At 36.1% G+C, this 22,499-nt stretch overlaps 1 protein-coding gene and 1 long non-coding RNA gene across 2 annotated transcripts; both read right to left on the bottom strand.

Annotated features, from left to right (window-relative positions):
- Window positions 1-1,610: 1,610 nt before the first annotated feature.
- LOC141378797 (uncharacterized) lies at window positions 1,611-7,724 on the bottom strand. The gene is made up of 5 exons (XM_087241437.1): window positions 7,559-7,724; window positions 6,848-6,979; window positions 3,037-5,385; window positions 2,801-2,877; window positions 1,611-2,645 (listed from the first exon to the last, which is right to left on the bottom strand). The coding sequence occupies exons 2-5, from the start codon at window positions 6,856-6,858 to the stop codon at window positions 2,611-2,613; spliced, it is 2,472 nt and encodes an 823-aa protein (XP_087097563.1). The 5' UTR covers window positions 6,859-6,979; window positions 7,559-7,724; the 3' UTR covers window positions 1,611-2,610.
- A 2,064-nt stretch (window positions 7,725-9,788) lies between these two features.
- Window positions 9,789-21,270, bottom strand: LOC141378886 (uncharacterized). Its single transcript, XR_015478969.1, has 3 exons — window positions 21,139-21,270; window positions 13,196-13,506; window positions 9,789-10,359 (listed from the first exon to the last, which is right to left on the bottom strand). It is a non-coding gene; the product is annotated as an uncharacterized LOC141378886 (long non-coding RNA).
- Between the last annotated feature and the right edge of the window lie 1,229 nt (window positions 21,271-22,499).

Here is a 22,499-nt window from a genome sequence, read left to right as displayed (position 1 = left end):
GCCTAGCCAGGCTGGGAGCCCAGCCAAAACCAGCTATGTCCAGCTTAAACCAGGCTGGTCAAGCTGGTTTTAGCTGGATTTTGCTGGTCAGTTTCCAGCCTGACCAGCTAAGACCAGGCTGGAAATGGCTGGAAACCAGCCTGGAAATTACCAAAACCCCTCTAAAACCAGCCTGGTCGACCAGCTAAAACCAGCTTACCAGCCTAGGCTGGTTTAAGCTGGATTTTTCTGCAGGGATATTGTAATGTTTAACAATTTATTAGAGCCACGAATTATCTAAAACTTGTTTTCATGTTTGAATAGCCAATAAATGTGCTAAATAAATTAAAATAGAAATGCACACAATGAAACAGGTATATAAATTTAAATATTAGTTTAAATACATTCATAGTGGTTTTAAATATCTTTTAATATGTAAAGTAGAGAAGTTGCTATTTAACAAACTGAATAAAACAAGTCTTCGTTTTTAGTTTATTTAAAAACAATTACAAATGGAGTAATTCAACTCACAATTAAATGATCTCATTGAGGGATGGAATAATAAAGGTAAAACTTTAATTGAATGATCAGTCAAGTGTTTCCAAATGAAATCTGTTAAAATAAGAGTCCTACAAAACAGGAACAAAGACACTCATGAAACAAAATGTGATTGTTAATTGTATTTTTTATTAGATGGTTGGTTTTAAGTACTTTAAAAATAGTAGATAAGCCTTAAATATAGAGGGGGAAATACAGAAAAACAAACAAACAGAAATTCAACAATATAGATGCATTACATTACAATCTCACAATACAAATTTAATTAAAACCATATAGAGGACTAAAATATTGCTAAGAGGCATAACATCAACAATAATACAAATACTTTTAAGGTTTTAAATACTAAATAAAATTAATAGTATCAATCCAAAATATGAAAAAGGTAACACTTTACAATAAGGTTGTATTAATTAATTAAGTTTATGTATGTACTAATGTGAACAAACAATGCAGTGAAGTACAGTTACAAATCATTACAGTATTCATTAATTAATGGAAATAAAATTATTGGTTACTCTTGTTTAATCACAGTGCATTAACATTAATGTTAACAAGCATACCTTTAAATTGTAATAATGCAATAGTAAATGTTAAACTATAATTAATAAAGGTTTATAAGTATAGTTCATTATTAGTTCATGTTAGTACATAGATTAACTAAAAAAAACTTATTGCAAAATGTCACCAAAAAATAACAAAACACTTTTTTCACAGTTTTAAGAGCTTTAAAAATAAATTATATATATCTAGTTATTATATATGGCATGTAATTAATGTTACTACTAATTAAATAGTTAGAAAATACTGTCAGAGGATGGGCAAAACACAAAAATAAAACATAATATGCCCATTGACACAAACGATCAAGTGCAAAAACATAAATTACAGCCATGTTCGTTCATTATGTGAAATAAATCACGAGAGGGTAAATTTGGTTTAAAAAAAACTGAAGTTCATTGACTTATGCACAACAGTAAAACAATGCTTTTGCACAACAGTAACACATTGCGAGTAGTAAAGTCTCTTACCTTTGACAGATGTTGTAAATCCGCTGAATAAAACAAAAGAAGCAGATTGCAGATGTGTTTATTTCACTCTCCGAGTCAGAATGAAAATGGCATCTTCAAATTTCCCGCTGGTGCAAAAACACGGAAGTGCGCCACAAAGCGCTAGTGGTCGAAAGTATGCGTGCATGCTCTCTGTCTCACACGCAGAGATCAACATGAATTAGATGCTCCGTGTGGCGTGTCAACATACTTTTTATCTTTGGGCTTTTTATAGAAAGTAGCAAGTCTTTACAAGTCAATAGGCGCAAGTCCAAGTGAAAGTCCAAGTCATTTATGTTCAAGTCCAAGTCGAGTTGCAAGTCTTTTCATATTTTGTCAAGTCGAGTCTGAAGTCATCAAATTCATGACTCGAGTCTGACTCGAGTCCAAGTCACATGACTCGAGTCCACACCTCTGTACTGTACTGTATGTACTGTTCCATTCTTGTTTTCTAAAATAAATTACTAAAACCTGTTACACCTAAAATAACTAACCTAATTTATTACTGAAACCTGTCATAAGTTAAGTTTGTCAAACTTAATTTATTTAATTGTAAAAACTCGAAGTAGTTTGTTTAAGTTTTCACTTTTTACAGTGTTGGAAGATGATGATTAAATGAATAAAATGATCAATCTCCCTAATATGAGCTCAGCAGAGTTTGACTCCACTAAACGCTGGCATAAAAATCATTTATATTGTAATTATATCTTAGGATACACATAAGACATACCCCCAAAAATTCTGAATGTGTGTTTGTGATACTACATTTAAAAACAAATGCAAACATGAAGATCAGAAAGGAGTCTGACTGCAAGAGTAGCCTTCTTATAGTACTCATAAAAATGAACCATGAAAATAAAGATCTTTTTCCATAAGAATATTTCATAGCAGGGAGCGATAGCTCATGCTGTATTTTAAAAGCATCATTTACATAGCTGTTTTTAATACATTGCCGTGTTAAATGATCTGGTGTTATGATCAGTTCCGTTTCTTGTTGATTTGTAGCACTCGTACGCTGCAGTTGTCACATCCCTGCCTCTTCACCAGCTGGAGAATAGACTAAACACACAGGGAAACATATAGATATGATACATAGTGAATATCTTGACCAAATCGGTTTGATCAAAAGTCAAATATATTAAAATACATTAAGTTTTTTAGTACAGCTCTAATACAAACCAGAGTAATGAAAGCTGTATTTAAGAATCACTTACAGTCTGCACAGCCTTCATCGCCGTCTCTTCGTTTTCTGTAGAGTGAATATGCACTTGGATGAAGGCTCTGATATTTTCTGAAAAGTAAAAAAAAAATGCATAATGTATTTATTCAAAGAAATTTAGTCTATTTGATTATAATCTACTGAAATTACAATTTTTTATTAAAATGTATGTTGATTTATGCTTTTATTTCCTTTTAGCAATTTGAGTTGTTAAATATTGGTCAAATGTACCTTTTTGGGATGTTGATGATGATGATGATGATGAAGTATTTTGAATTGATGTTGGAAAGGATGTTAAGGATGTTGAAGATGTTGGTGAGATTGATGATGAAGATAAAGGGGGTGAAGATTGTGGTGATGATGATGAGGTTGTAAATGATGTTGAGGACATCAGTGGTGGTGAAGTTGGTGGTGATGAGGTTGTAAATGATGTTGAAGATGGCGCTGAGGTTAATGGTGGTAAAGGTGGAGAAGTTGGTGATGATGTTGGTAAAGATGGTGATTGTGATGATGATGATGAGGTTGGGAATGATGTTGAGGACATTGGTGGTGATGAGGTTGTAAATGATGTTGAAGATGGCGCTGAGGTTGATGATGGTAAAGGTGGAGAAGTTGGTGATGATGTTGGTAAAGATGGAGATGGTGGTGTTGAGGTTGATGATGATGAAGGTGGTGGTGAGGTTGATGGAGGTAAAGGCGGAGATGTTGATAATGATGTTGAAAAAAATTGTGATTGTGATGATGATGATGAGGAGGTTGGGAATGATGTTGAGGACATCTGTAGTGGTGAAGTTGGTGGTGATGAGGTTGTAAATGATGTTGAAGATGGCGTTGAGGTTGATGGTGGTAAAGGTGGAGAAGTTGGTGATGATGTTGGTAAAGATGGTGATTGTGATGATGATGATGATGATGGTGAGGTTGGGAATGATGTTGAGGACATCGGTGGTGGTGAAGTTGGTAGTGATGAGGTTGTATATGATGTTGAAGATGGCGCTGAGGTTGATGGTAGTAAAGGTGGAGAAGTTGATGATGATGTTGGTGAAGATGGTGATGGTAATGATGAGGTTGTAAATGATGCTTTGGTTGATGATGAAGGTGGTGGTGATGATGAGGTTGGAAATAATGTTGAAGACGTTGAAGATGGTGGTGAGGTAGGTGGTGGTAATGGCGGAGATGTTGATGATGATGATGTTGGTAAAAATGGTGATTGTGATGATGATGAGGTTGGGAATGATGTTGAGGACATCGGTGGTGGTGAAGTTGGTGGTGATGAGGTTGTAAATGATGCTTTGGTTGATGATGATGAAGGTGGTGATGATGAGGTTGGAAATAATGTTGAAGACGTTGAAGATAGTGGTGAGGTTGGTGGTGGTAAAGGCGGAGATGTTGATGATGATGTTGGTAAAAATGGTGATTGTGATGATGATGATGAGGTTGGGAATGATGCTGAAGATGATGGTGATGAGGATAAAGGTGGTGAAGAAGATTGTGGTGTTGATAAGGTTGGAAATGATGTTGACGACATTGAAGATGGTGGTGGTAAAGGTTGAGAAGTTGGTGATGGTGGTGATGAGCTTGTAAATGATGCTGAGGATGCTGAAGTTGATGGTGAGGTTGAGGATGAAGGTGGTGATGATGAGGATGGTGGTGATGAATTTGCTGAAAGTAATGTTGTAGATGGTGGTGAGGTTGGTGGTGGTAAAGGCAAAGAAGTCGGTGATGATGTTAGTAAAGATGGTGATGGTGAAGAGTTTGTAAATGATACTGAAGTTAGTGGTGAGGTTGATGGTGATGAAGGTGGTGAGGTTGGTGGTAGTATAGGTGGAGAAGTTGGTGATGTTGGTAAAAATGGTGATGAGGTTGTAAATGAAGTTGATGATGATGGTGGTAATGATGAGGTTGGAAATAATGTTGAAGATGGTGGTGAGGTTGGTGGTAGTAAAGGTGTAGACAATGGAGATGATGTTGGTAAAAATGGTGATTGAGATGATGATGATGATGTGGTTGGAAATGATGTTGAGGATGCTGAAGATGATGGTAAGGTTGATGAGAATAAAGTTGGTGTAGATTGAGGTGTTGATGAGGTTGAAAATAATGTTGAGGACGTTGAAGATGGTGTTGAGGTTGGTGGTGGTGTTCGTACATATAATGAAGGTGGTGAGGTTGGTGGTGGTAAAGGTGGAGAAGTTGGTGATAATGTTGGTAAAAATGGCGATGATGCTGAAGTTATTGGTGAGGTAGATGTTGATGAAGGTGGTGGTGAGGATGAGGTTGGAAATGATGTTGAGAATGCTAAAGATGGTGGTGAAGTTGGTGGTAAGAAAGGTGATGACGTTGGTAAAAATGGTGATTGTGATGATGATGAGGTTAGGATTGATGTTGAGGATGCTGGAGATGATGGTGAGGTTGATGAAGGTGGGGAAGTTGGTGATGATGAGGTTGCAAATAATATTGAGGATGCTGAAGGCTGTGGTGAGGTTGATGATGGAAGTGGTGAAGTTGGTGGTGTTATTGATGAAGATGGTAGTGAAGTTGGAAAAGATGTTTCTGAAGAAGGTCCTAAGGTTGATTGTGAGGAATCTGAAAAATATAAGCAGGTATTAATTTATGGTAAGTTAGGTCAGGTGAATACAATAATAAAAGAATACACAAAAGGCTGTAGTTTGTAATTTTTTCTTCATCTGCTTCAGATGTGCTAAAACTAATGAAATTAAAACATTTCTGATAAATGTTTTTACTTTTATTTTAAGACGATTTTAGCAAAAATGAATATTTGATTGTTAAATACTCACTCATGTCATTCCAATCCCATGAGAGTTTTGTTCATCTTCACAAAAACATAACAAATTATATTAAAATGATATTTTAGATGAAATCCAAGATTTTTCTCCTCCCTAGACAACTGTGGTCCAGAGATGGTCCAGAAAAGGAACTGAAGATTGTCAAAGCAAGATTTCAGTGGTTCGACTGTAATCATATGAAGCTCCAAAAACATTTGTTGTCCACAAAAACTGTAAATATGACTCTATTTACCTATATCTCCACCCAAATCCCCACCCAAAGTTTTTAGTTTTTTGAGCACACAAAAGTGTTCTTATAGGTTTGTATGATTACAATTGGAAGTCACATGTGTTATTCTGACAATGAAATATTTAGTCCTTTACTGAACTTTGAATTTCTCTGGACCATTTCTGTCTATGAAGGATTAGAAAGCTCTTGGATTTCTACTAAAATATGTTCATTTGTGTCCCAAAGATGAACAAAAGGGTGAGTAATTGATAAGAGAATTTTCTTGGGGTGAACTAACTAACTATTGTTGATATTCTTTATTTATGCTTTTAGATTAAATTATGGGATCTTGATCTTTCTTCCGAAAACTTTTAACCTTTAAAAGTTAAAACAAGTTAGGTTTATTACTGTTTTTAATAGTTTAAAAGTGTTGTATTGTCTTTGTTTGTGTTGTTCTGTATTTTACGCTACAGAAACCCTGTATTAAACTGCCAGTACATTCCTTTTATTTTACAGACTTAACTCTCTATATGTTATTTCTTATATTATTTCAAATTATTAAAATGTCAAAAAAGTCACTTTGTTAAACTGTAGAGTTGAATTCTCAACAAGAAAAGTCTACAGAGCATAGATCAACATCCCATAATGAAAATGTAAATGTAGCAATGTAAATAAGCAGAAATCACTTGTGAATCTCAAAATAGGGAAACAATTTTTTACAGTGTAGTTGGCATCATTATCTTAATTTTCTCAAGTTGTTTGAGACGATGTTTAGGTTCTGTCAAGGAGAAAATATGACTTTTTAGTATTTTTTTTTTTTAAATACAAAATATTCAGACTTTTCCCTAAGTTAGAAAAGAACAAAAAGGCTGAGAAGAAAATTTAAATTTTATTGTGATGTGTTTACATTTACTATTATAAATCTTTTTTTTTTTTTTAAAAATTAGTTACAAATGTGAAATATTAGTACGTTAAGGCAATTTTGAGCTGATTACAGTAGATGTTTGTAATATGTAGAGCCTATTAGTCTTACTCTGTTTGCATGTCTGATTGTAGTCACCACAGCAGTCCTTGGATATGATGCAGAACTCATCACAAAAACACTCTCGGCGACATTGATCATTTCGTCCAGTACAGCAGAGCACTGGAAGACCTGAACACTGGGCTGAAAGTTAAGAGACATTCACAAATTCTTTTTGTTATGTTACTGCTATAATGCTATACAAGCACATTACTCCTTCCAGTCATAAAATGTATATTCAGAGTCAAAATTCAGCGGAAGAAATGCAACATGACCAAAGAACGAATATTAATGAAAAGAATCTGTAGTGCTTACAGTATAACTTTTTTTGTTTGTTTGATAACTCTTTTCAAGTTGTTTTTATTTTTATTCAAACACAACATATCAACCCGATAGCCTTTTTTGCATTTCATTTCTAAAAGTTTTTTTTTCAATTTTTTTTTATAAATAAATGCACTTGTTATTAAGCTTAAACAATCATTTATACATAATTTAACACTTCCATTAAAACAATTGTAAACTTTTAATATTGTGGTTTTGTGACTAAACATATTACAAGTGTTAAGATGCTTTAAATATCGTCAATGCTTTCTCTCCCTAATAAACATTAGTCTAAAAAAATTGCCCTTAATTATTAGCTTGTTCAGCTGAAGGTGACTTTATATCTTTATCATTTTTAATATGTAACATATTTTTGAAAAAACTTCATATTAAGCGTCTTACCTGAGACCCGGTTCCTTCCATTTTGGGACAGGAAAAATAAAAGAATCCATGCGTAAGCTCTTGAGACCTTCATTTTAGTCTAGCTAAATTCATACAAAGGGGTTATGTGTGATTTGTAAATCATTAGATTCAATCCCAGTCAAACATTATTTCCTTGTGCTGCTGGATTAAATGTGTGACGAGCATTTGTAAATTTTTCCACATGCACTGCATTCTTTTTTTAGCTTGTTTCCTCTTACCTGGAACCTGACACACATTCCGATATGACACTGCACAACAAAGTGGAAACTTGTGCTCCTCTGATAAAAATCATTACATGGAATTGTGCTTTTGTGTTATGTTAATAGCAGATGAGAAGATAAAGCAGAGATTTATTATATAATTTCTAGCTGAGAATAACTGTGTAATGAAGTATATTGTTCACAAAATGTGATTCACTTATAACATTTTGCTGCTTACTATTTGCAGTTTTAATAATAAAAATAATAATAGCTATTCATTCATTTTCTTTTCACCTTAGTCCCTTTATTAATCAGGGGTGGCCACAGCAAAATGAACCACCTACTTATCCTGCATATGTTTTACGCAGAGAACGCCTTTCCAGCTGCAACCTAACACTGGGAAACACTCATACATTCTTGCAACCACACACATACACTACGGCCAATTTAGTTTATTCAATTCAAATATAGTGCATGTCTTTGGACTGTGGGGGAAACTGGAGCACCCGGGGCTCGAACCAGCGACCTTCTTGCTGTGAGGCGATCATGCTACCGACTATGCCACTGTAATGCCCATATAATTATAATTAATAAAAAATAAAAGAGATTATATCTCCCCTGTCCTTGCCTCAGTGCACTGGCTTCTGATAAAATTTAGAGTTAATTTTAAGATCTTTTTTTTTTTCACATATACTGTAAAATTGCTAAAAGGAAATATACTGTAAAGCATCGCACAACTCTGTCCTGGTGTACATATGTGCACTGATTAGGCCATACACAGCTTGTAGGCCATTAAGATCCTATGATTAGTTCCTTTTGTTTGTCCCTCGGTCTCGCCACAAATTAAAATCGAGCATTCTGTCTTGCTGCCCCAAGGCTCAGGATCAGCCTCCCTCTGAACATCAGGATTTTTCCATCACTGGATGCATTTAAATATAATTTAAAGACTTATTTTTACCCCCTTGTGTCACTAGAGTGATACATGCATGTTATTTTATATCTGTATTTTAGTTTATATATATATATATATATATATATATATATATATATATATATATATATATATATATATATATATATATATACTGTATATATATATATACTGTATATATATATATATATATATATATATATATATATATATATATATATATATATATATATATATATTTTTATTATTTTTTCTTTTTTTCTTAATGTTTTTAATACTAGTTTATATTTAATTTTTATTATTGTAAAGCTCTTTAGATTAACTACTGTTGTGTAAATTGTGCTCTATAAATACAAATTAATTTCTGCCAAATATATATTTTTGGAAGATTTAATGCCAAAATGAAATAAAGGGAGTTTGGAGAAAAGAAATGCCTGAAATGTTTTGTAAAATGTGTTATAATTATAATTTATAATTATTCATATTTATTGAAATCATATAGTATAGACTGTAAAACCCAACAGTCAACTTTATCAAATGAAATGAGTGTAGTTAATTCAAAATTGACTGAAAGTTAATTCTACTCGATTGAAAAGAGTTTTGAACTCAGTGTTGAAGGTAAAGAGTTAATTAAATATCTCATTACTTTGACTTAAATGGAGTAAGTTCACAGCACTCATATAGATTAGTTTTTTTAACTCAAATTGTTTGTAGCAATCGGTTTCCTCAAACGGCTTGAGTTGACTTAATTGGGTTTTACAGGACTCAGGAGATTTGAGTTCTCTTCAATTATTTTATTTACTCTGCTCAAATTGCTTCGTTTACTCAAATGAATGAAGTTCACAGTACTCAATAGGATTCGTTTTTGATCTCAAATGGTTTGTTGCAGTCGGTTTCCTCAAACAGTTTGAGTTACCTTAACCTTTTGGGTTTTACAGAGTAGTATTATAGCTCAGTGAGAGTATGTATAAAAGTATGTCTTCTAACATCAGACTGTATGTAATCATAATCTTATTTTGTTGGCCATAAGAAGGTCTTGCAAAAGTAGATTAAAGAATTCACCCAAAAATTCCATCATCATTTGCTAGGTCTTTATTCGTTTCAAACTTGTGAGTTTCTTCTGCTGAACACAAAATGATGTAACCAATGACTTCCATGGTAGGAAAAATAAATGCTATGTAACCCAATAATTATTATTTTTTTTCTCCACAGGATTTGTTTTTCACAGGCTTTACAGGATGAATTTTGAAAAGCCTGTAATTATTGAGTTCCATAGTATTTGTTTTTCATACTATGGAAGTCAATGTTTACAGGTTTTCAAATTTCTTCAAAATATTCCTTTGTGTTCAGACTAATAAGGGTATGGATCCATTTCAGTGTGAATAAATAGTGAGTGATTTTGCATTTTTTGGTAAACTCTGCCTTTAAATCTGTTCCATACTCATATTTTAAACTTCTGGCGCCCCCTACTGGCAACACATTTCCAATTGCAGTGAATATTCTGAAAGGTCTTCTAGAGCAGCTATTATGTGATGTGGAGATGAGAGTCAGTGATGTTGATGTTTTCATGGCTGGGGGTTTTTTAGCACTCGTATCTTGCAGTCTTCATCCTTATTTCGCCTCATGACGGCCTCCATGTTACGGAGAAACTAAAAAAGAACAATGTTACTGTGTTACAATACTTTCTAACTAGGTATGCTGAAGCTAGTGTTAATTTATTAAGGCTAGTCAACTGTCAGTATGAGTGACCTGCTTGACAAAGTGAAGTAGACCAAAAGATTCTCAAAAGTTGCACATCATGCTAACATCCAAAGAAATTTAAAAACAAATGAAAAAAGAAAATAGTTGCAATCTACCAGTCAGAAAAAAATATTTAAAAGCCATTTCTAAATTTTTGGGACTGCAGTAAACCACAGTGAGAGTCATTATCTACAAATGGCAGGCCGGCTGACAAAAGTTATCCCAAAGAACTGTAGGCCTCACTTGCCTTAGTTAGTGGGAGTGTTCATGACTTCACCATAAGAGACTGGGCAAATAGTTTTTGCTTGGCAGAGTTTAAAGACAAAAACCTCTGCTGAGCAAAAATAACACAAAGGCTCATCTCAGTTTTGCCAGAAAACATCTTGATGAGCCCAATACTTTTGGGAAAGTACTCTGGAATATCACTGTGGAATGACAACACAAAAGTTTGGCTTTTTGAAAGGTATATCTCTTATTATTTGTGGCGTAAAAACAACACAGCATTTCAGAAAAACAGCATCGTACCAACATTAAAATTAGGGCTGTGCAATTAATCGAAATTCAGTTTGCATTTCAATTTTGGCTTCTAACGATTATAAAAAAAACATTAATCGAGATAAAATGATTAATGCATCATATATCGCCCCCTTTCCAGTTGTACACAGTTGTTGCTCTGCAAAGCTCAGTTTAACCTGAAAATTGCTCAAAGCCTGTACTGTAATGTAACTTGTGCAGCACGGATGTGCATCATTCATTGATGTACATTGTAATCATTCATGTTTTTAAAAGTGCGAAAGAAATCGCATGCTGTTGTGTGTGTGTGCGCACTCAGCCTCAGGGACGAGCAGAGCACACTCATCTGAAGTCATCTTAATGTGAGCACTTTAATGGTCAAATACATGCAAATTTGTGTCAGAACAAGATGTTTAGGGATTATTCATATTAGCCCTCATTTATGTAATAAACAAGATTTTAAAGACATGTGAAAATGAATCCATAAATCAGAACCGTACTGCTCTTTAAGTGACTGCGCAATATTCCTGCTGCCGGCTGTTTTTTTATCATTAATCAAACAACAAAAGGACAAAGTCCCTCACTGCTTTTGTAGCTATAATTAAAGTTTTTTTTTCTTACAGTGAAGATGCTTAAAGCACAGTTTGTTTCATTTTTTTATTGTATTTATTTCCCTTTCCTTAGTGGCAAACAAGCTTTAGTTAATAGTTTATCCATTGTGTGTGCTATATAAGCCTCGGTATAAGCTCAGAACTTTAAACTAGCACACAGCTTGCAAAACTTTGTTTAGTTGCAGCAGTTTTGTTTCGTGCCACAGAAACGGTGCGTTAAGAAGCCTTTACGATTAAATTACCGTAATGAATTAAAGCACGGTTAATGGTCAAATCGGCTAATCATTGCATCCCTGCAATGATTAGCCGTGCATTGTACAAAAGGGTTTTTCTACAAACATATCCAGATGTTTTCGGCTGCCTGCATCACTCCCTGAATGTCACTTGACTCGCGCTCTGCGCAGCCTTCAACTGCAGCTCTTGCTGTATTGAACACACGCACGTCACTTCATAACTTTAGCGACCGTTCTTCAACTGAACTAAATTTATTTTTTATGTCTTGGTCACACTATTTGGAGAGCCAGAATAAATTGCCTCGGGGGCTGGGTTCGGCTCGCAGGCCGCCAATTGAATAGCCCTGCATTAAAGTATGTCAAACATTCAAAAAAAGATATCGGTAAAGGGAAAAATACTTTTTCACACCACTGTATATGTATATATGTATGAGAGAGAGAGAGAGAGAGATTATACGACAGCAACATATCTGAGTGCAGTAAAGGACAGTAAACTAAGAACAACAATGACCAAATACAGGCTGAGTGCTCACAGTCTGACTGTAGAGACGGGCTGATACAGACAGAACTGGCAACCTCGAGAGAGACGCATCTGCCCACACTGTCCCCAGGCAGAGGTGGAGATGGAGGAACACTTCCTCACCCGCTGCACAAACTATCAGCACATCAGAGAAACATTCTACACCAAACTACAGAACATTTACCCACAATTCACTTAGTTGGACAATAAAACACAGCTTCAATATTTACTAGGGAAAATAAATGAGTGTGTCCTTCTAGCGGCAAAATACATTAATGCCTGTCACAAAAAGAGAGAGCAGACCCATAAAAACATTAGTGATGCGCCTGCACACACACACACACCTAGATGATTATAAATGAATCATTGTAAATATACTGATTATTATTGTTTTTATTACTGTTTTATCCTAAAAATTTACAGTTTATTCTGATCTATTTTTGTATTGATTTGTATGAATAATTTATGTTGAATAATAATATAATATATTGAATATTAATGTGATAAATTGAATAATATGATGTATTATTAATATTTTATTTAATTATTATATATAAATATCATCTTTTTTAAAAAATAAAAATTTACTACTACTATTTAATTACTGTGTGTACTGTTTTTTTGTTATATATGTATAATGCTTTTATGTAAACTTTATAACTGCTTTGGCAATACATTTGTAACAATTGTCATGCCAATAAAGTAATTATTGAATTGAATTTAATTGAGAGAGAGAGAGAGAGAGAGAGAGAGAGAGAGAGAGAGAGAGAGAGAGAGAGAGAGAGAGGGAGCTATGGGAAAAATAAGGAGACCTCTTGAAAAAAGATCAGTTTCTTAGGGTTTTTGGAAGATGATTAAAATGACTTACACTCTGCAAAGCCTTTAGTGTTGCCTCCATATTTGCTCTGGAGCGCACATACACACGCAGACCTGATGTCATTCTCTTATCTACAGATGAAGATAATTCATATGATTGGGAGGTTGGTGATGACGATGAGGATGATGCATATGATTGAGAGGTTGATGATGCTGAAGGTAAGGATGATTGAGAGTCTGGTGATGGTGAGGAGGATGATGATGAAGTTGATGATGGTGAGCTTGACTGAAATAATGGTACTGTTGTTGATGGTGGTGTTGTTGAATTCAATATGGTTTGTGCGGAAGGAGTAGTTGATGTTGCTGCCGGAAAGAAAGAGGGTGTTGAGGTTAGTAATGAAAGAGATGAAGAATTTGTACAAATAGGATGATGTGAAAAAAATACATGACGTGAGTTGAATGCAGTCTTATTTTAAAAAGAGTAATCTTTGAAAAAGCGTAAAGGCTTGGTCTATTATTAATGTTTAAGTAAAAATGATAAAGGGATAAAATATCACTAAACTCTGCTCGTGACTCCAGACTGCAAGTAAATTGTACTGGCTAAATTCTGATAGAGATTGCATTAGTGCCACTTTTGATTTGACAAACTGATATGCCATGGCATCATGTTAAGTGTAAGCTATATCGCTGTAATCATACAGATCTCTGAATTTAGTGTGCCAAAAAGCTGCATAAAATACTACCTTCAGCATTGTTTTTAATCAGTGTGGGGAAATATGTTCTATTGCCATTAGGGTTGGGTAATATGTGGACCATTTTGGCATTGTTCAATGTCTAATGTAAAACATTGCGATGGACGATGGCATCTGCGAATTAATCATAACGAATTAATTATTTTTAGCCTACCATTTCAACTACCTGACCCGCATGGTCTTTGTTTTACCCATAATGAAATCATAAATAAATAAAGATACTTTAAGTTACACACAAATTACCACCTGCCGATCACTTTTACATGGGACTCATAGACAGGAACCCTCGGGACCCATAAGCAGAGTAATTTGTGTCATTATAATGACGTCGACAAACTGCACAACCAACAAGAACCAACCAACAGTATCTGAGGTAATTGTAAAAATTACTAAATATGAGCATGAAAGTGAAAGATTAAAGCAGTGTACTGATGCTGTGACACGTCACCTGATAGATTCAAAAGACCTAAGAGTCGTTAGATAAAGACCAGAATAAATAAATATCACATTTAACAGCTGTAGTGAGATTTAACATGCACTGTGCTCAAAGCACCCACTGACTGCTGGAGCTCAGATGTTGCAGTTCATGACAGAGTGTGTGTGTGTGTGGTCACATGATGTGCGTTTTCAGCGGTATAGTGTGGATGGAGATCTTTTCAGAAATGCTAGATGAAACGCCTGTGTGAATGTGGATTGTTTTTGTTCTAAAAAGTCATTTTAAAACTAAGACGTATTAGTGTAAACGGGGCCTAAGTGTGTATTTTTCTCGAGTGGGTTGCTGCTGTGATGAGGGCAGGGAAGAGGATCGCAATGCCGGATCAGCATCGTGATTCTATCGGCCATCTGCAATGGACGATGGCATTGTCTATCGACCCAACCCTTATTGCCATTAGGTTCAGAAGTGTTGCATTGCTGTAGTAAATGAGCACTATGGCTTGACGTTGCAAGTAAAGTGTTTTTTATTTTGGCACACAAAAGTGTCCTTGGAGCTTCATATGATTACAGTTGAACCACTGAAGTCACATGGAATATTCTTGCAATATTTTTGCTTCTGGAAGTCCAATATTTTTGCTTTGAAGTTCTCTGGACCACTGCTGTTTACAGAGGACTAGAGAGCTCTTGGATTTCATCTAAATCAGGAGTGTCCAAACTCGGTCCTGGAGTGCCGGTGTCCTGCTGAGTTTAGCTCCAACTTGCTTCATCACACCTGCCAGGAAGTTTCTTGTATATCTAGTAAAAGCTTAATTAGTTGGTTCAGGTGTTTTTGATTAGGGTTGGAGCTAAACTTTTCAGGACACCGGCCCTTCAGGACCGAGTTTAGACACCCCTGATCTAAATTATTTTAATTTGTTTGAATGAAGGTCTCAAGATAATGGATTGCAAAAACTTGAGGGTAGAAAAAAACATTTTGAATGAATTGATCCTTTTATTGTATCACTTTATTGAATTTACTCATATGAATGTATAGTAATAATATGTGGATGATGAGAAAGAAAAAAAAAAAGCTTCATTAGGCAAGAGCTGTTACCAAGAATACTATTATGGTGGCTTAAGAAAGCAACATATTGCTATACTACATAAACTTATTATTCTTCCGCCTTCTTATTCTCCTTAGACTATTTTAAGAATGCATCTCTTCCTAGACTGTTTATACTACAACCACCAAACCAACTCCAAACTTTCAAACAATACTGAATAAATTGCTGAAAATTTTTTTTCCCAAAACTGACCTGGAAAATTCAGAAAACTCCCACTGACTTAACGTTGGAGAAAACTTTATGACCTCATAACTTTGCACCAGACTGTCATGCAGACTTAAGGTTACATTCATTTAACTTCGACTACCAATCTGCCAACCACTGATAACCTTTCAACTTAGTAGCCACACTGTAGCAATTACTTACAGCATACTAGCAACTGTCCCATAGACTTCCATTATAAAAAAACTGCCATTGACTTTACATTGGAAATACTAACAACATACCAATCCATACTAAAAACATCCTAACAAGCATACTAGCAACATGCTAATTCATACTGAATCCATGCTAAGAAAATGCTAGTTTATACAAGAAACATGTTAATTTATAATAGGACCATGCTCATAACATGGTAATTTAATCTAGAACCATGCTAGCAACATGCTAATTCATACTAAAACCATGCTAATTTATGCTTGAAACATGCAAGCAACATGCTAATTCATACTAGAACCATGCTAATTTATGTAAGCGACTACCTAGCAACTACTTAGAACACCTTATCAACACCTATCAACACCTTACCAACTACTTACCAACACCTTAGACACCTCCTTGCAACACCTTAGCAATCACCTAGCAATGTTTTAGCAACCACTCAGAACACCCTAGCAACCACCTAACAACACCCTGGCAACCACCTAGCAACGCATCAGTAACTGCCTAACAACCACTTAGAACACCTTAGCAACCACCTAGCAACACCATAGCAATGACTTAAAACACCTTAGCAACCACCTAGCAACACATTAGCAACCACTCAGAACACCCAAGCAACGCCTTAGCAACAACACAGAATACCTTAGCAACCATCTAGCAACGCCTTAGCAATTGCCCAGCAACACCTTAGCTACCACCTACCAACATTTTAGCAATGACCTAGAACACCTTAGCAACCACCTAGCAATGCCTTAGCAATGACCTAGCAACATCTTTGTAACCACCTAGCAATGCCTTAGAAACCACCTTGCAACCACCTATCAACACCTCGACAATGACCTAGAACACCCTGGCAACCACTAAGAACACCCTAACAGCCAACTATTAACATCTTAGCAAGCACATAAAACACCCTAGCAATGCCTTAGCAACTACTCAGAACACCCTATCAACCGGGTGGGCGATATGACCTAAAATTAATATCACGGTATTTTTCCATCTTTTGAACGGTGACAGTATAATATCATGGTATTTCTTTTTTTTGGTACATTTTGGGAGGAGTGGCCTGTCCTGACCCTTTAGTATGTGAATAAAGTTAATATTTTTATATTATAATAAGTAAATGGTAGGTATCCTTATCAAAAAGACACATGGGACAGTAATATCCATTCTCAACATATTTATTTAGCAAAAAACCTAAAGATCTTACTTAACAGTGTACAACAAAACAAAAATTAGCAGTGTAAAAACACAAGAACAGCGGAATAATGTGTACTTTTCACAAAAACTAACTCTTCTTCTGAACGCTGATGAAACTAGACATTCAAGTTCTTTGCCTGGAACACCAGCATGTCAACATTTTCTGGCTTCAGTGATGCCCTGGAGCTTATTACAATATTGCCCCCTGTGCTGCATGCACGCTCGGAGGGTGAGCTTGTGGCTGGAATGCTTAAGGATTTTTTTTAGCCAGATGGCTTACGTGTGGGAAGTGGGAACATTAGAGACACCACCACTCCAGTGGATCAGAGTCACTGTCAGCAGGTACCATCTGCAGGTAGCCATCTAGCTCCATGTCAATGCCCTGCTGCTTTAGATTGCCTCTTCGTATTCACAGTGTTTTTCAAATGATAAAAATGGTTGCTTGTGTTTCCACCTCTTGCTGTCACAACACGGCGGCAAACCTTGCATATTACTGAAGTTTGCTCCATGTCGGATGATTTAAAATCGAACCAGTTCCAAATAACTGAGGTGCCTTCTCTTTTTGGAACTAGAGTTTCCTCTATAGTGGCCTCAGTCTCTCCGTCTGGTTCTGACACTCCACTCATCTCTTTTCAGATAGTATAGGCTATAGACCAGACATTTCTTCATGATGTTTCACTAGTCGTCTAATGGCCACTCCCCTTACCATCAGCAAAAGCTGATGATGAACGAATATGTTTTACTTTTTTTTAAAATTTACAACAAGATATGTAGTAACAGGGCTCGAAATTAACTTTTTTACTTGGTAGCACCAGTGCTCCAAACTTCAAATATTTAGGAGCACCAAAAAGAGTTTAGGAGCACCAGAAAAAAAACAAAAAACAAACAAAAAAATGAACATGAGCACCCACCAAAAATGAATGAGCACCATTGCAAATGGTATTTTAAGGGATTTATTGTATTTTAGAACTACAATTGGGACTAACAAAAACCAGAAACAACTATCTAACTAAAGCTGAGATGACATTGATATTTGTGTGCGATAATTCCAAAATGTATCTCTAATAATTATAGAATATTAATGATGATGAATATGACAATAATAGTAACAATAAATTACATTTCTTATCATCATGCTGCCTTGAATGTGCTTGAATATGAGTTATCTGCTATAAAATGTCTGTTACTTTATGAAAAAATAAATTAATGGTTTGCATCAAACAAAAATGAAGCATTGCAGTAAGAAATATTTATTTTGCACTATTGTTTTTACATGCATCTCAATTTAATAAATAATATTTCTGCTTCAAAACAAACAAAATATTATAATAAATAATTCAATTCAAGGCTGAGAGCTGCAAAGCAGTCATCAGTAACTAAATAGCAAAATAATATACATCTCAAGAAAGAACGGACAAGAAAGTAAGAAAAGTCTCACTCTTTAAAATATTTGGTTTGGGTTCGTGTCATTTTAAATGTTCAGTTTTGTTATGTGCTGATCTTCATTTTTCTGTGTTTGTGGAAAGCAGGCGAGTCAGCAGACCCAATTTATGAGCAGGCAGAGCAGGATTCTCGCTATGACCCCCGGCACAATACCACTCTTTGTTATGAGCCAGTTTCAGTGTAAACGTGATAAAGGCGAGCTTCTTTGGCGATAATGTGAACTGTATTAGATTTTACATTTAGCAGACATTTGTGCTGAACACGCAGTGAATGCAATGTATTGAGATTCAGGCACCTTCTCCGAAAACACTCGATTGATCTCAGCTGGCAGATCAACATTCAACACATGCCATGATCGCTGTCATCTTTGCCATTATTATTATAATAACAGGTTTGCAAACCAGTGTACTTTTCACTCTTCAGCCGTTTGCATTTCCTGCGGACACAAAAGCTCACTGTCATCTGACAGAGGAAAGACTTAAGTGATTGACAGCTAATATGAGCCAATATAGCAGCAGGGGACACAGATTCAGCACGTTTTTAGAAGAAATCAAAACAGGTTGCACTACAACCATTATATGCAGTCGCACAAATGCTCCCAAATATATTATGAGGTTGCATAGATTAAATTTCGGGTGTATATGCAACCAAAATGGTTGCAATTTTGAGCCCTGTAGTATAAGGACAGGTATTTAGACCACAACTAAACGTTTGAAGAAAATTGAATGCCTTATTATTTAGAATGAGCTATTATTGATGTAAATGCAGCTGTTCAAGGCACATAATTGATTTATTACGGTATTAGAAAATCCATGACATGGCGCAATGTCACACCGGTGATGACTATGACACCGGTGTACTGCCGACCCCTACCGCATAGTAACAACTTGCAACTGCTTAGCATCACCTTAGCAACCACCTAGCAGCACCTTAACAACTACCTAGAACACCCTAGCAACACCTTAGCAACCACCCAAAGCACCTTAGCAACGCCTTAACAACTAGTCAAAACACGCTAGCAATGGCATAGCAACTGCCTAGCAACCACTGAGAACACCCTTGCAACTACCTAGCAACACCTTAGCAACAACTCAGAACACCCTATCAACAGCCTAGCAAGAAACATGCCAATCCATAATAGAAAAATGCTAACATATATGGAGTTATAACAGTTTCAAACTTCTTAAACTACTTTAGTTATTTAAACTTCGACACTACTTCAAACTTATGGACGAGGCTTTCTCAAGACACCATAAAGTTTGTCTACAAAATTTACTTTTCTAGCTTCTATCTGGAATGTAAACATCTGAGGAAGCTTAGCATGCAATTATTTTAGCAGTTATTGGACCATTTTATTTATATGGATTGACCTTAATCAATTGGGAATGGTCGGTGATATTAACGTCCCGTCTGTGGCACATTAGTTTATGTGAGGGGGCAAACTTTTCGAGATGGGTGGTGACCTTGGTGGTCATTTTGAAGTTGGCCATCTTGGATCCATCAAACTATTTGGGAATTTCACAAGAAAAACAAAGGTTTGCTTGGTTTTAACATAACTTTATTCTTTCATGAGTTATTTAATAAGTTTCTGACCACTTAAAAAATGTGTTCAATGTGCTGCCCATTTTTTAGATTGTAAACGCAACCCTCTTCTCTCACTCTTCACACGCTGATAGCAACACAGGAGAACTGCCAGCACAGGCTTCCAGTATCCGTAGTTTCAGGTGCTGCACATCTTGTATCTTCACACCATAGACATTTGCCTTCTGATGACCCCAAAGATAAAAGTCTAAGGGGGTCAGATCGGGAGACCTTAGGCGCCTTTCAACTGGCCCGCAACGACCAATCCACTTTTAAGGAAACTGTTTATCTAGGAATGCTCGGACCTGGCACCCATAATGTGGTGGTACACCATCTTGCTGTTAAAAACTCAGGGAACGTGCATAAAGCTTCAGTGCATAAAGAGGGAAACACATCATCATGTAGCAATTTCAAATATCCAGTGGCCTTGAGGTTTCCATTGATGAAGAATGGCCCCATATCTTTGTTGTCTATAGTGTGAAGATACAAGATGTGCAGCACCTGAAAATACAGATACTGGAAGCCCGTGCTGGCATTTCTCTTGCGGTGTTGCTATCAGTGTGTGAAGAGTGGGAGGAAGAGGGTTGCACTGACAATCCAACACAATGGGCAACACATTGAACACATTTTATAAGTGGTCAAAAACTTGTAAATAACTAATGAAAGAATAAAGTTATGTTAAACCAAACCTTTGTTTTCACATTAAATTCAAAGCTCTGATGTTTGCTTACAAAGTGACCTCTGGCTGCGCCCCTTCTTATCTGCTCTCACTTCTGCAGATTTATGTGCCGTCCAGAAACTTGCGTTCTGTGAATGAACATCACCTCGTGGTTCCATCCCAAAGAGGGAAGAAATCACTTTCCCGAACTCTCGCATTCAATCTGCGCAGTTGGTAGAATGAACCCCCTAACTGCATCAGAACGGCAGAGTCACTCGCTGTCTTCAAGAAACGACTAAAAACTCAACTATTTTGTCTCCACTTTCCTTACTAATATGCAATTGCCTCTCTGGCTCCACTGCTAACTGTACTACCAAAAAAAAAAAAAAACACTATTGATTACAGTGGATGTTTATAATATGAAGAGAATATTTTGTCTTACTCTGGTTGCATGTCTGATTGTAGTCGTGACAGCAGTCCTTGGATATGATGCAGTACTCATCACAAAAACACCCTCGGTAGCATGTACTATTCAATCCAGCACAGCAGAGCACTGGAGGTCCTGAACACTGGGCTGAAAGATAAGAGACATTCACAAAGATGTGTGTTCCTTGTAAAACCTGGGCCATCCCATTTACTCTGTTAGAGATTGGAAGACTTTAAACACACATGGAGAGACTGAGCTGACATTTTGATTGTGTGGAGAAAATTTGTAGCAAAAATCTGTAGCGCATATAACCTTTTTTGATAACATGGAAACTTTTAAAATTATTTTTATATAAGCAACATACACATTTTTTGTCTGTTAATTAGTACTCTTAGTCATTAATTAAAAACAATCTTTTATGAATACAATACTTCTAATGAAAATGATTGAGGTTATGTGATAAAACATTTTAGTATTAACCTACATTAAATATTGTTGGGGCAACACGTTGGCGCAGTGGGTAGCACAATCGCCTCACAGCAAGAAGGTTGCTGGTTTGAGCTTCGGCTTGGTCGGTTGGCATTTTTGTGTGGAGTTTGCATGTTCTTCCTGTGTTCGCTTGGGTTTTCTCTGGTGCTCCTGTTTTCCCCACAAGTTCAAAGACGTGCTGTAGGTTGTAGTGGCAATTTTCTTTTAATAATAAACAAAGAATTTGTCTCCTACCACAGAGTTCCAATGCCACTTGAGTGCCTTTTCTCCCAGTTGGGGTTTCTCTCCGGGCCCAGCAGTTAGCCCCTCAACACTTAACGTGTGGGGCAGGGCTGTGACATAAAGTACCAGGATGATCAGTTACTGTCCGCGGGGTCTGAAAAAGTTCCTCCAAGACATCTCACTATTCATTGCAAATTTCTTTTAAGGAGGCCCTTTCAGCAGTAAGGAAGACAAAGAGCTCTATTTTGACGATCTATGCGCAAAAGCATTAAGGGCGTGTCAGAATCCACTTTTGCTATTTTAAGGATGGAAAAATCTGCTTTGCGCCATGGCGCATGGTCTAACAGGGTTGAGCTTATTCTCTTAATGAGTTATAGGTGTGTTTGAGAATCAATCAATCAAAGTTTCATCTCCCATTCCCTTTAAGAGTCAGTTGTATCGCACCTTCGCGCATTTGCTATTTAAATGACGGACTTTGTAAGTGTAAAAACTGAACGCTTCACTAGCGAGAAGACAGTTAAACAGAGCATCTGCAGCACAAGAATGAGAGATGAGAGATTCATTCATTCATTCATTTTCTTGTTGGTTTAGTCCGTTTTACCAATCCGGGATCGCCACAGCAGAATGAACCGGCAACTTATCCAGCACGTTTTTTATGCAACGGA

Source organism: Danio rerio, chromosome 2 (assembly GCF_052040795.2).
Source record: "Danio rerio strain M-AB ecotype USA chromosome 2, GRCz13ab, whole genome shotgun sequence".
In the NCBI taxonomy this organism is placed as follows: Eukaryota; Metazoa; Chordata; class Actinopteri; order Cypriniformes; family Danionidae; genus Danio; species Danio rerio.
Note: the sequence above shows the minus strand (reverse complement) of the source record. Positions and strands in the feature narration are given on the sequence as shown.

What these genes read in the sequence shown, in the direction of transcription:
- LOC141378797 (XM_087241437.1), bottom strand. An exon ending in ATCATCAACATCCCAAAAAG is followed by an intron (nt 2,878 to 3,036) that starts GTACATTTGACC and finishes TTTACTTTTCAG; the next exon opens with AAAATATCAGAGCCTTCATC. An exon ending in CGATGAAGGCTGTGCAGACT is followed by an intron (nt 2,646 to 2,800) that starts GTAAGTGATTCT and finishes CTGTGTGTTTAG; the next exon opens with TCTATTCTCCAGCTGGTGAA.